We start from the raw sequence: 17,126 nt of genomic DNA, 5'->3' as shown, positions 1-17,126 counted from the left end.
AGCCGTTCCGCAGTCAGTGAAAATACACACATTGACTTTAATAGAAACCTAATGAATCCGCTGCTGTTCCGGAGTGGATCCGTAGATGTTCCGCAGTTTGTGGAAATTGGGGGTTAGCCATGCTTTTTCCCACCCAATGTATATTATTCCCATAACCTTTAATGGAGTCAGTGCAGCACAAATCAAAACTCATTAACTCCTAGAAACTCTCAGACTGAATTAAATGTGCCAAGATACATTAACTTTACAGTCGGAGAACATGCATAAGAAAAGCTAAGTATTAGAAATGATAGTGATCACATCCTACGGTAACTGGAGGAAAAGTGTTCAGGCTCACCTTATTCTCTCCCTCGATGACGATAACGGGCACTGAGGTCGCAGGCCAACGGTGCTTGGCCGGGAGAGGCTTGTCACAATTCCAAAGGACAATGATCTAAAAGAAAGAAGACATAATCAGCTACACCAAATAACTACATTGTATCCGATTTGATTTCCTCTAACCAAAACAACCCGCAGAACACTTGCTTGTCGAACATGTGACATTTACGTGACCTAGGGCCAGCAAATGCCACCTTATTAAAGGATGATTGAATGTTAAAGAGCTAGAAGGGCAACTGAAGTGATAAAATTTCCAATTAAGGCTGCAAAATGGTTCGTTCCATTCAGCCCATAAGCAATAACGTCACATTGTCAGGTTTCATTTCTAACTACAACAGTTTGCTGAAAACGATTTCTGGCCCATTTGATCTCACACTCCCACTCCATCAAGATGATGTTTTACATAAAGGACTCATGTTTTACATAACTTGGAATTGCTGTTCAGCGACATGCAGGTCAGAAGACATGGATGTGTCACATGAGTTAACGTTCCATCATTTACTGCACTTCCACGACAGATCTCATTAATGTTAGACGAGGAACACACACATATACACACATGGCATGACTCCTGTCTGACCTTACACACTTTTACATTCTTATATCTATGCCTGTTCTAATGCATCTTGAATTTTGGTGAGACAAAATTACTGTTCGCTAAACCCCTCCCCCAACTGGCTATTGACCAATCACAGCTTAGCAACTGCAGGCCTGTCAAGCTTTAGATTCATCCAGCTGTTGAAGAATTATATTAGAAATAAATTATTATAAATTATACAAATATAACTTTTCATCCATCCATACGACGTTCACTACCCTTTCAAACGAGGCCACGCCCCTTCAGGAGACAGGAAGTGTTTACCGTTTCATACCATTGGCACTGCTTGAAATGCACTATCTTTAGTATGTATAGAGGATCTTTGATATAACACATCCATGGTCTGTATTATAAGGGTATCCACCTGGATGTATAATAAGAACTTTTCTCCGCTCCCACTGTACAAAAGTGAAGCCAACAGACCTTTATGACCTAGTTGACCTGGTTCTGCACAATGCACAACCAGTATGTCCCAGTTCAATGCTACATACTACTTTAAAGTGTACATTATATGCTAATATAGACAGTCACTGTGCAGCTCAAACCAACAGGAAACCATTTGAAGATGGATTGTAAATCAAATGGATGTTTTTCAGGAAGAACATACTAAAACTCAAATAGTATGTTATTGTAGTTTATTCTATACTATATTGGTACAGTAAATCGTCCCATTAAGTGGGGAGGTTGATAAATTACTACATACATTGAGACATAAAGAAAAACAATGGCAAAGCAGAGCTCAAACACAACTAATATTAACTTCTATCCCTATTGGTTTGCCTGAACCTGTGGCGAAGGAATACCCAATTAGTGATAAGGAAAGTGATGGGAACACATCAGCATCCCATCCTGTTGTGTTCAGTTGCTGTGTGTCAGCTATAGTAACATCTACCCTGCTGAAATGTCCTTGAACAAGTCAGTAAATGAATCCATCCCAGTTCCAATGTGCAGAGCTGTAGCCGCTGTGCTCACATGTCCCTGATGGAGGCGATCCACAAGAATTTCCCTGCAGGGATCAATAAAGTTTCACATGATTCTGACTTTCACTACGTCACGCGCAGCAGCGGTTCCCTTCAGGGACTCTGCACCCTGACTGCACCTGCCAAATTATAAGCTGGGAGCCATTTGGATGTCTGTGTTAAGGTGTTAGTGTGTGGAAATATGTCACGGGTCTTTAAAAGTAAGATCACACAGCTGTTTGATGAATGGGCTAAACTATCTCATAATTATAAGCCAGTACAGATAAAAAGAAAAACAACCATAATTAATGAGGCTGAATCAGAGGCGAGAAAGTGTTTGTCGTTATAAGATAACAACAGGTATATAGTCTGGATCTTTGCACACACACAGCTGAGAAACGTGTTATTCCACCCTTACAGGGGCTCTATTCCTTGATTAGAAACACAGATGGTGCTCTGTTAGCCCACCAGCCCTCTCAGGGTGCTGCTGATGGTGGAACTGTGTATGTATGCCTGCATGTGTGTGCGTGTTTGACTGGAGGAAAATGGGGAAGAAACTCTTGGTGTATCTGTATCACAAGTGGAAGAAACACTTCCCTCAAAATGCACATGCAGATATATTATATTTTTATATTATATATAATATGCACCTCAAAAGCTTTCTTGCGTCCAATTTAGCCTCCCCCACCCTCTGAGTTCTTTCATTCTCTCCTCTCCATTCATTTATTTATATCCCTTTCCTCAGAAGCCCCTCTCTCTTTCCTTTTTTCTGTCTGCTGAGAGTGAAAGAAAACACCCCGGCTGTGTACCTGGCTCTCCACTCTGCGTGCACAGCCAGAAGAACGCAAACACAGAAATACTTCCATAAAAACTAAAAAGAAGGCAGACTTTACTCATTCAACCTGCTATTATTATGAGAGAAGGTTTCTGAGAAATGTTGGCTTAAAGTGTGCCCATAACAGGATGTGCGGCTTAGGTTTCACCACACTGATGTAGGGCTGAACCGCTGTACTTACAATGGGTCTGTAACACAAAACCGTTGGAATTGATTGCTTGCTCAGATCCGCACTCTTCCTATTTTTTTGATCAGGCAAATGTGAATAAAAAAAACTGAACTACATTTTTCAACAGTATCAGGTCTTCATCAGCATATGAAGTTTGCTCAGTTGTCATGTAGATGTTCTCGTCCATGTTGGATAAAAAGCTCGACGGTTAATTCTTGGCCTTGAAACAGCAGTTAAAACAAATCTCTCAAAGTAAGTGGATCTTTAGTGGAGATTGTATTGTCAAGAATAAACTGTCAAGATCAATATCATTGTTTTTAACTGCACTGAATTAAGGCAACGTCAAGGTATTTTCTTGTGCAAAAGTTGTGACGAAATATTTGGTGCTGGAGTGACGGATGTGGGGACTAGGGATGGGACTCGAGACCCGGTTCTATTAGGACCCGGTTCCAAATTTCTCAAAACCTGAAAATCAATAAGATCCGAGTTTATCAATAATGCTATCAAGACTAGTGGATCATATAACGTTATGTCTAAAAACAGATACGTGCGGCAACCGGTAAAAATGATTTCTGAGCACAGTGTGTGCGTGAAGACCATAGGTAAAGACTAGCCTCCCCACCACAAATCCTTCAAAACGTAGTCGGACTGGCTGCCAAGAGCACCGCTCTGTTGGTCTCTTATTAAGCTCCTTAAAACAAAAACAGCGACAGAGACAGAAGAAATCAACAGTCACAGACTCACAGTTTTTGCAATAAAAGCAATAATAGTTCTGTTTAGTGGTGCAACGGACCTTGGTTGATCCGTTGATCAACACTCGGAATGCACGTGAACCGCGGATCAATTGCAAATTTTAACTATAATAATAGTGTGAAATCATTTTTACTGTCGCTGTTACTTAAAGTAGGCTGATACATCTCTATGGAGGGTTGTCATGAAAAGATACAGTCAAGGCCATTTTCTGTTCACGTGAACGGCGCATGTTAAAATCCAGTGCTAATACGGCACCGGTGCCAAAACGACCGGTATCTACTGGACGGAATAGCAACACAGATTTCGGTGCTACTTAAATGCTCTCTGATGCTCCGAAACAGGCGTCACGCTAGTTAACACTAATGTTACACTTGGCAGCAGGTAAAGTTGATGTTAGTTTACTGTTAGCTACCAGCTGGATTAAACAAGGTTAAATGCTGACAGCAGAACAATGTAAAAGTGTGACTGTATTTCACTCAAACTTAAACTACTATGCGACAGTAAGTCGCGTGGTTATGACACAATTGTTAGCCTATTTTTACAAAAACGTCTGCTACGGAGCCATAACGTGATCATGAGGAGCGAGTGAAGTCTCTCCTCCTTGAGTCAGGGTGGAAAGCAAATCCACAACAAAAGCCATTCTTTCACTTCTGAAATAACATGCTTATAGGTTATAGGTTTGGTGTATAGGTGTAGCATATCGAAATTAGGTCGATCGATTTCTATGTCTACATTGAAAGCCTATATATTGCTTAGGCTACACTAAGTTAAGTCAATAAATAAACCGTCTGGCTCAAAATGCTTTCTTTCCCGTGACTAAATGGCTCTCCTGTGAGCAGCTGCATGAGGTGGCAAGTAGGACTGAGTTTCCTTGGTGATTTAGCAATACTGACTCAAGTGACTCGCACAACCTGGATCAGTTTAGTGAGTGACTCAGAAGAACCTGAATCCTTAAAAGGAATCGAGTTTGCCAGGCCTACAAACTAGCACTATGGCAACTGCTGTTGTCGGAAAAACAACACAGACGTGACTAAACCTTGTGGTGCATTCAAAATTATTGTAAAATATCCTTTTCTCATCTATTTTGTCGTTTAACAGCAATTTACTGGTGAAAGAAGTTATTATTAAAAGTTATTGTTGCATTTTAAATAAATCTTTTTTTAATCTTTTTTTTGCTGATCCGAAATCAGCACAAAGAAAGAACTAGGGGTGCAACAGAACACTCAAAACCGTGATCGGTTGCACCCCTAGTTCTGTTAAGATTAAATATTTGTCGTCTGGAAACCCTTAAAATACGTACATTTTCACCAGACTTGGTGCGACCGCCAATTTTGGTGAGTCTTTGAATATGTTAAGCCCCTCAAAAAGCCAATTCATTTGCCGGGAAAATAATAATAATAATAATAATAATAATTCCTTCAGTTCCAATAGGGCCTTTGCCGCTCTCGGCGCTCGAGCCCTGATTAACGATCCCCATCCCTAGTGGGGGCTGCAAGTGAATTTATCAGACAGCAAAGGTCTAATAAAAAGATTCTGCTGAGTTGCATTATGGGAAGTGTAGGATCCAGTATGCCTTTAACATTTGAGGAATTTGGCTTTTTATGTCAACTGAAAAAACCTTTTTAAAATGGTATGTTTATATTCCTAAAAATAAAGTATTGAATCAATTATTGTTTTGGTATCAAGACTAGAAGCAATGTTTCGTATCGGCACTACTATTAAAATATTTCAAATAATAACCAGCTGTATTCACAGGGATATAAAGAGAGTCTTAACCGCTAACATGGACGGTATGCACACTGATATTCACATGGACAACCACAGACACAAAATACACGCAGGCAAGAAATACACACATGTACAAGCATCCCGCCTACGCAAACACACATTCATATTGTATATTCCAATGCCCAAACAATTATACTCATACACATAACTCACCCTGCTGTACAACACACAATCACAGACCTGCACATTCATGCACGGCACTTATACGGAAACACATACCTCCTACACAAAATACAAACTCGCTTACTCATACACTCTGCTGGCCAAGTAAACAAACAAAGAGACACACACACACACACACACACACACACACACACACACACACACACACACACACACACACACACACACACACACACACACACACACACACACACACACACACACACACACACACACACACACACACACACACACACACACACACACACACACACACACACTCATACACACAAAAACCAGCCACCGGGGAGCAAATTCCATTTCATTTCCCGTGCTGGTAAGGAGCAAGCAGGGGAATCAATACATGCCATCTCCAGCTGTGCTGAAGGGGGTTTCGCTGCCATGGAGACAGATGTAGCACTGCTACAAATTGCTGCTCTAATTCAATCCACTGGAGTTAACACACACAGGGATGGAGGATGAGCGCTGTTGTTGCTCTGGTTGGAAAATGCGATCGCAAAGCAGAAGTATGAGTTGCATAATGTGATGCAATTTAAGGAGTCAGAAGAGATTGGTGGAGGATTCTGGGGATACTGCAGTGAACACACACACACGCACACGCACACGCACACACACACACACACACACACACACACACACACACACACACACACACACACACACACACACAAATAACTCCTTTACCTGTGCACAGTACTGGGACTTGGCCACAGCTACCAGGAGCTTGAGTATGGGCTGGGACTGAGACACCAGAGGCGAGACGGCATGGATGACCGCTGTGAACTTGGGGTACGGTTTTATACCTGAAACACAACAGAAGGATGGTCACTCATCAATGCAGTTTAACAAAACCAGAAAACAATGCTGGCTCGAACACGGCGAGCCGACTGTCAGCAATCAATGTAATTTCAGGCTCTTCAGAGAATAAAGCCGGGCGAGAACTGAAGCCTCTCATTTACAAACACCTCATATCTATTTTAAGAGAGATGTTTAAAGATGCTACTTGAAACGAGTCTGGCAGCAGTTCAAAAATATAGATGATATAATTGTGAGGGATGTATGTTTTCAAACCTGTCTAAAAATATTTAGAAACGCTAATGTGTTTTGAAAAATCCATATCTCTTGATCACTGAATATTTAATTTTGGAAACTCTTCAGCTGTGTCTGGCATCCAATGAACAGACAACTACAGTAAGTGATGATGTGACTTTAAATTCAGTCTGACTTGATGTAGGAATAGAGTAATCGAGGCTGAAAATGAGCAGGAAATAAGATATTGAGCAGGACAGATTCACGTTCAACTTTTCCTAATTTATATCTAATCTAACCCAAACCAACAAAGCATGACGTCTCCTTTCCACCACTAAGCAACTTTCATAATGAGGAATATATGCAGTCTTAAAACTTGGTAAACCATCCTTGTGATTTGAAATGAAAAAGTTAAGAGTTTGCAGAGTCTTTAAACTTGTAACAAGCTCATAAACAGACTTCCATGAAACATTGAACAAACCCTGGAGCAGAATTACTGCCATGCAGCCAGTGTTGGGGAAGTTACTTTTAAAAAAGTAGTGTTTGCTCGTTACTTCTTTAAAAAAAAGTAATCCGTTACTTTACATAGTTACCCCCTATGGAAAGTAACTTTTTACGTTACTCGTTACTTTTACGTTATCTCTGGCAGAGACTGAAGTTAATTATGCAAAAACTATCTTTGACCATAAAGCCAACTTATGGTTTATCGGTGAAGTGTCTGAACTACACTGCAGACTGGATTCTCTACTCACAGAGTGATGGCTGATTGATTATGAACGAGACCAGCGCGGGTTGAATGCACATCAGCAGGTCATCTGTGTTACACGGTGTTAGTTAAGCCCGAGACACACCAAGCCAATAATCGGCCGTTGGACAGTCTGGCGAGGTCAGTGACTTGAGTCTGTTCAGTGTGTCCCGCGCCGTCATCAGTCTGAGGGGCTGTAGGTTTTCTATTTTGGCCGACCTGACATGCTCAGTCGGAGACAGGTCAGTCGGGACTCACCCGGAAATGGCGAGCGGAATGAGCCTGACTAGAGTCTCTCAAAATCTGATGAAAATCTTTTAAACTGACCTTTGTTGAGCTGAAATGAAGACAGATTCAGCAACTGCATGGTGTATGTAATGTCTGTATCGACTTGTAATGGTCGCGCAGCCACAATGGTCCGTGCAACCGACACAAGTCCACAGCAGACCGCTGCGTGTAGCCTATGTATGAGCCCATCTCCACCACATCCATCTGTGAGGTTGTCAGCTTTGTGTCTGCCTGGCTAAGAGCGCCGTCCAGCAAAAAGCCACAAAGTTTAAAACACTCTCAAAAGTTAGCTTCTCGCTTGCCATGATTACTCTGCTACCAGCCTCTGTCGCATACCGTGTGGAGCTTGTGAGAAGGCAGTGTCGCTGTCAAATCTGTCCCTGGGAAAAGTAACGATGCGCCGAATTGAAAAAGGAACTACGTTTCATTACCACATTTTCGGTAGTACTTACACTACTTTTTACCCGAAAAAAAGTAGTTATGTTACTGTACACCCAACACTGCATGCAGTTTATTTTAAATTTTGGATGCATGCAGTTTTCTGTCTTTAGCAGCATTCTCAGAGGCTTTTATCACATCCTGTATCAGCGTATTACACATCTCACCAGCTAAACGTTTATGGCAACACAAAGGGCCGACTAACACTCGTTTGGCTTAATGGGAGCAAATCCCAGGAGAAAGGTTACAATAAAATCTTGTGGAAAGCTTGGAAAGAGTGGAGGCTGTTATAGGGTGTTTAGTGTTTTAAGCCCCCAACGTCGTCTTCCAGGCAGCGCTGCATGGAAGGCACCAGGGTTAGGGTAAGGGTTAAGGTTAGTATAGCAGCATATTAATGCCCATGGTTTTGATATAATATGTCCAAACAAACATTATGTATTGGGTATAATGTTCTGCTGGGGTCCACATACTTTTGGCCATGAAGAGTGTATCAATATATGTCTTGGCAGTTTTGTTTTATGTTTTAATTTACAGTTATATAGTTTAAATTACCATTATGTTGACTGGTGTCTTGGATTTACTGTTATTGGTATTTTTGATTATAAAGTTTTATTGTTCAACTGTCTAATATCTTTACTTAAACGTGCCTTTATCACAAAATATTAATAATGTAACAAAATAATAGTCAAATATACTGTATACTTTTTTTGTATTATTCTCTAGTATTCATGTTAATACCAAGCCACCTTGTCTCCTAAAAACCCATCCGTGTTTAATTACTTCATCTTTGACAAACAAATAAACTTTCCGGGGTTGTAATCCACGCCTGTCACCGTGCCCATCCATTTTAATATCAGCCCTCCACTCCGGGTGCTCCATCAACTGAATTTGTTCCCTTGTACTATCGGCGTCTCTGCATGTAAGAGTGTGTGTGTGGATGTTTGTGGCAGTTCTGGATGATGATGGAGTGAAGGAGTGAGGGATGCAGAGGCTCCCGGGTCACAGATATGTGGCGGGGGAAAACTCGGCGCTGCTGAACCATGGCAGAAGGAATTGGCCTCGCAACAGCGGTAGCACCAGTAGCAATGCTGACTCAAAACCCAATGATGGACGGGCTGGTGTGTCAGCACGGCTAATACAAACATCCGTCAAGGGCCCATTCCTCCACTCCACTTGCTGCCACACACACACCACTGGAGGAGGGCAGTATATCAGGGGTGGAGGCCATATTTCAAAAGCTCCAAATCCACAGCTGGACCAAAATCTAGTGATATTCTGGTGCAAAAATGATGACTAAATATTTGGTGCTGGAGTGACGGATTGAGAAGAAACTTTTCTGACCAACCTTTATGGATCAGTTCATTGCTACACAGGTGTGTAGAAGCGTAATGTAACAGCACTTTTACGGTTTATGATGGATCTCTGCTTCTGTGTTTGTCTGTGTTACTGACCCAGTGTGGCGTAATAGAAGGGGAAGTCTCCCAGGTATCCTGAGTACTGCGGCAAGGCGAAAAGTCCCCCAGGGTGACTGTTCCACATCAGGCTGCTCCTGGAGCCGTGCTCAAACACGCGGTCCTGGATGATCTGCAAATGGAAAGAGCATGAAACCCACATTAAACTACAAATAAACTCCTTCAAAACCTTATCTTTAATTTACATTTAGTATCGAGGCCATTTTAAACAGTTTTTCAACTGAAAATGTTTTTTTTCCTCCAGGTGAACTTGTTAACTTCAAATGATTGTCTTTTTGCTAAATTATAAATAGGATAACATGACAGAATGGACAACTAATTATGGGAAATATGAAAGTGGACTAATTCATTCAATTCTTTGTTTCTTCGTAATTCTACTACTGCTACTTCTGTCTATTCTGTACATATGGCACCTATTGTTGTCTGTCATTAAAGAGCGATCTCTCTTCTGTTGCGGAAGTTTCTGATTTGTTTCTGTTATAAGTTTATTTGTATGGAGTTTTGCCTTTTCTGAACCAAGGATCTAAGGATAGAGTTTTTCATATGTTGTTACATTTTGGGACAAATTTTGGATTTTGGACTACATAAATTAAACTTGGCTTGATTGACTAACTAAAAATGATGCTTCAATGTCCTTCCATAAAGGTGAGGGACATGCAAGAGGAAACTGAATAGCCAAAATCAAAGCAGTAGAGGCTGACTTTTAGTCCCAAAAACACTGGCTCCTACAAGTTTCATAACACAACCAATCTACCAAGACATCTACAATATTCAATAATAAACAGTTGAAGAAAGAGAAGTTACAGATTATGCTGATGGTGACAAACGGTGGATGAAAGAAGATCTAACTTGTAAGTGTTTTAATGGGGACTTGAAAGGAATATCTGATCTGATGAAGATCTGTGTTGCTTTGACAGCCACAAAGAAATTAAGGGGCACACTAACACCAGGATCAAACTCATGTCATTTTAATTACAGCAGGGTCTCCGTATTCTTCAGGCCACCCTGCTTTTTGTGAGGCTTCCTTTTCAGCTAGTTAAAACAAACACAAAAACTACCTTTAAATAACATTTCACTCAGATCTCAGAGGACTTATAAAAATCTGAAATATTTGTGTTGATAAAGGAACAAATGTTTGCCTTTCAGATTATGGTGGGTGAAATATTAAGGATTTGATCAATGAGCCTTGTAATCACACCTATAACACATTTCACAATGCGAAATTAGTTTTCACACAAAAACGCCAAGAAGCAGATAGTCATAAAATGTGAATGAATATCAACACAGCTAATGTTCCAACATCCAATAACCCCATTTCAATTCAGAATGGTTATTCAAAGGCCAGTCAGTGTATTAGAGCAGGTGGAAAACTGTCATAAAAGTGAGTCTGCGGGCATTAGATGGAAGTTAGAAAGATGGCTGTTTCCTTGGTATCACCTCAATAGCAACTATTGGTCATGTCAAGAGTGAATCACTGTGGCACAAAGCTGAGCTGAAAGAAATCTATGTTATTGTGTAATCTTTCCCTCGCAGACAAACCAAACTGATCAGCAAGTCAAAGGCATCTGTGCCAGTCCTTTACACAGACAGAGGCCATCGGAGAGAGAAAAAAGAGCCAAACACAGACTAAGTCATAAGCTGTATTTAAACACCAGTCAGTCAGGCCTGCCCTGATCCTTTAGGTGCCCAAATAGAGCAGTCAGTCAAATGGTCAGATGGGACAACGGCCACTATTTTCCTCAGCTGCAGCCCCCCGCCGGCCTCTGCTGAACAGGCAGAGGAAAGAGATATTGCTGCTGTGCCCTTGAGCCATACTAAATTGCTGCAGTAAAACAGACACAGGTTTGTGGCTGTGTTTTATGGCCACGACTGAATTGGGAGGTGACGGCTGCTGGCTTGGCAAACTCAAAAGGATAGATGTATAGAAAGAGGTGAAGAGAGTCTGGTGGGCGATGGCTGAGCAGCTGATAGCTTTTGAATTGTAAAAAGTTAATAATATAGCTGGAGGGGGCTTACTGTAATAATATTGACAAAGAAACATAAAAATTAATCACAGGGAAGCGGGATGTGAAGAGAGAGAGAGAAAAAACATCACTTTTTTGCTTTCCCCAGCTTTGTCCCTGAGGGCAATCAATAACCATTTGCCTGACCCGAACAGATTAACTTCGAAATCAGTTAACTTCTCTATAAAAACACTGGCTGCCACCTTAAAAACCCCGAGCCCCTACACCTTATGAGGGGCAATTTTGCTCGCTTGGCTGCAGCTCCTCCCCCGTCGGCAGCCCTCAGTCGGGACATGATGGACGACTCAATCTCACCTCGGAACAGCCACAATCAACCAATTAGAGCATGATAGATAAATCCCGTTTCTCTGGGAGCACACTGTGAGTTTGGCTTTAATAGGTGAGTTTAATAGGTGTACCAGAAGCACAGATTCAGCTATATTGAGCTTGTGATTGGTCGAAACGCGACAGTTTCCTGACAGGAAACACCGCATGAAAGGTTGAACACATATTTACTGCTCGCTTGCCATCTCTGCAAACACACGCACCTGTGTTTGGAGTAAAAGGCAAGTGATTTTGTGAATGTTTGCGAGAAGATTCAATCTGTCAAAATATTGCTGGGTGTGCATGTTTTGAACGTGTGTGTGTATCAACACAGATCTGCAGTGAGGAGGGAGGGGCAGGCCCGACACGATGAATAAACCATGTCGCTCGTTATCTCAGGGGCTGCCACGGCAACGCCATTTACATATGTCACCCCTTCTCCTCTTCACCCTTTTTTCCCACCACTCTCCTCACCCTTTTTTTTTTTTTTTACAGTACAGTCAGTCAGTCAGATTAAGTGTTTAGCCCTTTGCTGTATTCAACATAAACACACACTCTCAGACACACTGAGTCACAAGCTTTTGCCGTGTCACCTTGCTCCTTAGTGCGGAGTGACAACATGTCAGCAAGGTTATGCCTGGGTGGTGCCATGTGTACCTGGGCTGACACACCTTGACATATGGAGATGTGTTTCTGACTCTGCCTGTTTGTGTGTGTGTGTGTGTGTGTGTGTGTGTGTGATAGCGCACAGTGAGACAGGGCTAGATAACACACAGACCAGAGATGTAGAGCTAGCTAAAAATCGGACTAGATACTGAATCCACGACACATTGCGCGTCAAGTGTGTGGGCACTTGTGTGCGTGTGTAGAAAAGTCAAATTCAAATGTAAGATTTGGGAGGTTATACTTTATAGAGGGGTATCTTGCTCCAAGGCTTTAGCGACACGCGGTAAGAGAGGAAATCAAATGCGTGATGGGATGCTTTTGGGTGACAGAGGAAGCAAAAAGAAGAAGAAGCCATTTGTGACCACAGTGTGAACCTTATCCCTGCATCTATAAACATCTTGTTTAAACTGAATAATGAGGGTGGGGGATTGAATGGATGAATAGTTTTTCCATTCACAAATTTTTCTAAATGGGATTTTTGTTAACAAAGTGAAGTCCCATGACAAAAAAAAGGTCAGAGGAAGGAGGGAGGCTTCTTAACTTAAAATGATACTCCACCGAAAATGTGTCTTTTTAGCGTGAAACACTTTTTGTTTTGTCCTTTACCAAGAACAGCAGCTGTGGCCAACATGGATTGGATGGATTCCAACAGTGACTAGTTTTCACGTATTAGTTTTCAAAGTATTAATCTATCCTTTAAAACAGGGGTCTTCAACGTTTTTAAGGCAAGGACCCCTTAGCTGAGAGAGAGGGGACCCCCTATTACATATATTGTGAAATTAAGTTGCATATTAAACTTACAATAGAATAACGTGTGGGCAGCCTAAAGCCTTTATGCATACCTTTTTAGTGCATAGATTACTAAGCTATTAAAATAATAATTGTTGACATGATTTTATACATTCAATCCTTACGATTGAATGTATCTGTAAATGGCTATTTTAGTGACTACCTAAAGGCTGTTTAATGCTTCTGCGTCGAATCGACGGCGTACCCCCGCAGACCCCTCTACGTCTACGTCGGACCCTACGCCATAGCCTGACGTGCACCCCTCGAAAAATCGCAGCGACACACATCGCTTGGCCGTGGCTGGGTAGCGTTGCATTTCCCACAGACTCATTCACTCACTTTCCTGGTTCGCCTACTCCATAAACAACAGGAAATCAAGGAGAGGGTTAACTTCTCGTGCTAAAGATTTCCCACTGTGGTCAGAAAGGGGGGACACTTTGTTTCTCCCACTATGACTCTAGAGTCGGTACTCGTGCCGAAGCTAATCGCCGTCACTCTCTCACTTCTCCCTCGCTCTATCACCCACCCACACCCTCACACACACACACACACACACACACACACACACACACACACACACACACACACACACACACACACACACACACACACACACACACACACACACACACACACACACACACACACACACACACACACACACACACACACACACCTGCGCACAAGTATAAACATCAGGCCACTTACGTAGGCTACGGCGAAAAGAGCCTCCGCAGAGCCCTAAAACAGGCTTTACATACAGTATAGGCCAGTAAGCCTATAATCAGTGGGGCTTTTTCACAAATAGGCACATTGTTTATTTGCTAATAATATGTTGTATTCATGTTTGAAAAAACTTTCAGGAAATTAACAATAATTTGGCATGTGTTCAACAATTATTTCTAACCTTTCAAAACTAACAATCCAATAATCATGCCCACTTTAGTGATTGTCAAGGTGTGTAGAGGTGAGAAAGTGTGCAGGGTTTGAACTTCTGTCAACCTATTTTTTCCATTCCTCACAACTACGTCTGCCACTTCCTCTGTGCACAAACGAGTGCAACACTTTAAAAAGTTTGCACTGTTATCACCATTTCTGCTATCATGGCATCTCGCTCCTCTCAATGGCAGCAGGTTTCTTGCGTTGCCTTCGAGGGTGGCCATTTGGAAGGGCTATAAACACATTTTGCCTTTAGATATGGTTGGATGATTGTACCACACCCCAGCCTTTAGCCATATTTTGGATCTAAAAATGACCGTTTTGAACACAGAAATCATAGAGATTGACTATGGTGATGTAAGATATGTTACAGGGGCTGTTTGAGAAGTTTATATGGACTTTTAAAGAACTAAGAAACCACATAAAAACCTTGTGAAAACTCCCTGAAACCTATATGTTACTATTGGAATCCACTGAAACTGATCACAGCCTGGGGTGAGTGCTTGATACTCATAAAACAGATTTACTCATAAAAACAGAATACCACTTTAAGGTCATTGATTTGGATCCCCCAAATTAGCTAGCAAAATGTGGCTAAGTTAACTATACCATCTAATGATGAATTTTCGCATCTATCAGCAATACTATTATAGAAGCTGTGCTCATATGCAGCATCAGAGAAGTGACAGACTAAATGCAATACCCTGTTTCGCCCACTTTGAGTAAAACAAAAAACAGCTTCTGACAAATTCTATGTTAACATGTGCTATAATGTCTTTTTTGCTCTCTGTAAACGACACTATCCACCCTTCTATTTTGCTTTTACCCTTGTACCTTGTAGAGATCAAAGAGAGGCCTGAGAATAAAGCGAAGATTGCAGAGTATGCTAGGATACTGCAGCCCTCTGAGAGAAAGATTGATGATGGAGGAGTAGGAGAGAGGACGGCAGAGAGGCCAAAAGTGTGAGTGGTTGTGTGCACGTGTGTCTTGAGTCCTCACCTCCAGTGTGGTCAGCACTATCTTTTCCACAGAGGAGAAGTAGGCCTCCCAGAGGAACTGAGTCTGCTGTCTGAGGGACAGGATCTTATCCTGGTGGATGGAGCGCACGGTGGTCGGGATCTGCAAATGACAAATAGCAGTCAGTCAGCATTCAGTACTCATCTGGGCCCTAAACTGTGGCGACAGGAAGATTAAAATTTATCCCAGAGATACACTCATCAACAGATAAAGCACATTAAGGTGTGGACGCCTTGTGAACGGTAGGCTGAAGCCGATATTGCAAGTTTCTGGAGTAACAGCCACAAACATTTTTAAATTTCTAAGTCTTAGGTGCTCTCAAAGCAATTCTTAAGACAAGTCTGAAGTCCTTGAGGGCAAATCCAAGTTGAGTCACAAGTTTTAATAAATAAACTGCAAGTCAGTTCTTTAAATGTTGACCATTTTCTCAGGGGGTGTTTCCTGTTGAGGTCTTTTTGTTTTGTGCTTTTGTTCCAGAATATTACAAGGTCAAAAGACAAAAAACAAACATATTGTTTCTCAAGCTTTTAACCACATCATGTTTCTGGCCCCATGTCAGACCACCTGTTATCACATGACATATTTTCTACACTTGAGTCACGTGATAAAAACTGAAGTGTTAAGTCCTCATTATTTTTTGGGTTTTGTATATATGAAGCAAACAAGATATTACGTGTTAAAGGTGCTGTAGGTAGGATTGTGAAGATTCAGGACTTAGCCAAAAAATGTGAACATCGACAACTTCTCAGTTCCTCCCCCCTTTCTGCTAAAGCCCAAAACTGTCTCCTAAGCCCCTCCCCCCACAAGGGAGAATGAATGCGTGTAAATGAGCAGTGATTGACACGCAGTTAGACACCCCCCCCAGGCCCTGATTGGTGCATCTGAACAGGGAGCGGTGGATTTTTGCAAATCGCACTACAGGCTGTAGGTGGTGCCAGAGGAACTGGATTTTATTTTTTTATTTACCTGCTTCATGTAGTTCTACTGGAACATAGGGTCAGTTTCAGCAAATATGACAGAAAGTTAGTTTTTAAGTCTTACCTACTGCACCTTTAAGTAGGGAGCTTTAGATGTGCTAGTAGGCAGATTTAGTTACCTCTGGACAGAGCCAGGCCTGCGGTTTCTCCTAGCCTGGCTAAACCCCTTTTATGTCAATGGTAAACCCTGATGAACTTCCGGAAAATTTGAGATTTGTCTGGTGTCAACCAGGCTAGGTTTCTCCCTGTTTTCAGTCTTGTTGCTAAGCTAACCATCTAAGATATTAGAGTGGTATCAATCTTCTTATGTAACTCTCTTCCAGAAGCGTGATACCAAAATGTCAAACTTTTCCTTGAAGGTCTACAGCTCTGGTAGCAGTTTTGTTTGCCAAGTCCACCAAATTCCTTAGTATAGGGAGCAAATTATGCTATTTGAAAAGGTAAAGTCCCAGAGAAATAAAATAGTGTTTACAGACATATATTTGAGGGAATGAAGTACACAACACAAGGAATTTACAAAAATAATGGCAGCAGCAACTATCAGTGATCAAACAGTATTAGGGAAGAAAAGCTAAAATGCTGCAGCAGTGTTTGGTGAATGCTTTTTTAATTTTATTCAAAGAGCTGTGTAGTTTAATCCGTATGTGGTTTATTCGTCATAGTAAAGGAGGGGATAATTACAAATAAACAACTTTTTATTCACTCTTTAGTAAATACTGCCATATCCTGCCAACATTTTTATTGAAGAAGTCAATACACTGTATGTGCAGTATTTT

General features: G+C 41.5%; 1 protein-coding gene across 1 annotated transcript in view; it reads right to left on the bottom strand.

The window, feature by feature from the left end:
• ext1b (exostosin glycosyltransferase 1b) overlaps positions 1 to 17,126 on the bottom strand; it is a 126,853-nt gene that overhangs the window by 15,072 nt on the left and 94,655 nt on the right. The window contains exons 5-8 of the mRNA XM_028596851.1: positions 15,356 to 15,475; positions 9,615 to 9,747; positions 6,348 to 6,466; positions 338 to 433 (exon numbers count right to left, since the gene is read on the bottom strand). Coding sequence (XP_028452652.1) covers positions 338 to 433; positions 6,348 to 6,466; positions 9,615 to 9,747; positions 15,356 to 15,475 — 468 coding nt within the window. The remainder of the gene's footprint in view (positions 1 to 337; positions 434 to 6,347; positions 6,467 to 9,614; positions 9,748 to 15,355; positions 15,476 to 17,126) is intronic.

Source organism: Perca flavescens, chromosome 14 (genome assembly GCF_004354835.1).
Source record: "Perca flavescens isolate YP-PL-M2 chromosome 14, PFLA_1.0, whole genome shotgun sequence".
NCBI lineage: Eukaryota > Metazoa > Chordata > Actinopteri > Perciformes > Percidae > Perca > Perca flavescens.
The sequence above is the reverse complement of the archived record's forward strand: the minus strand, read 5'-3'. Positions and strand labels throughout refer to the sequence as shown.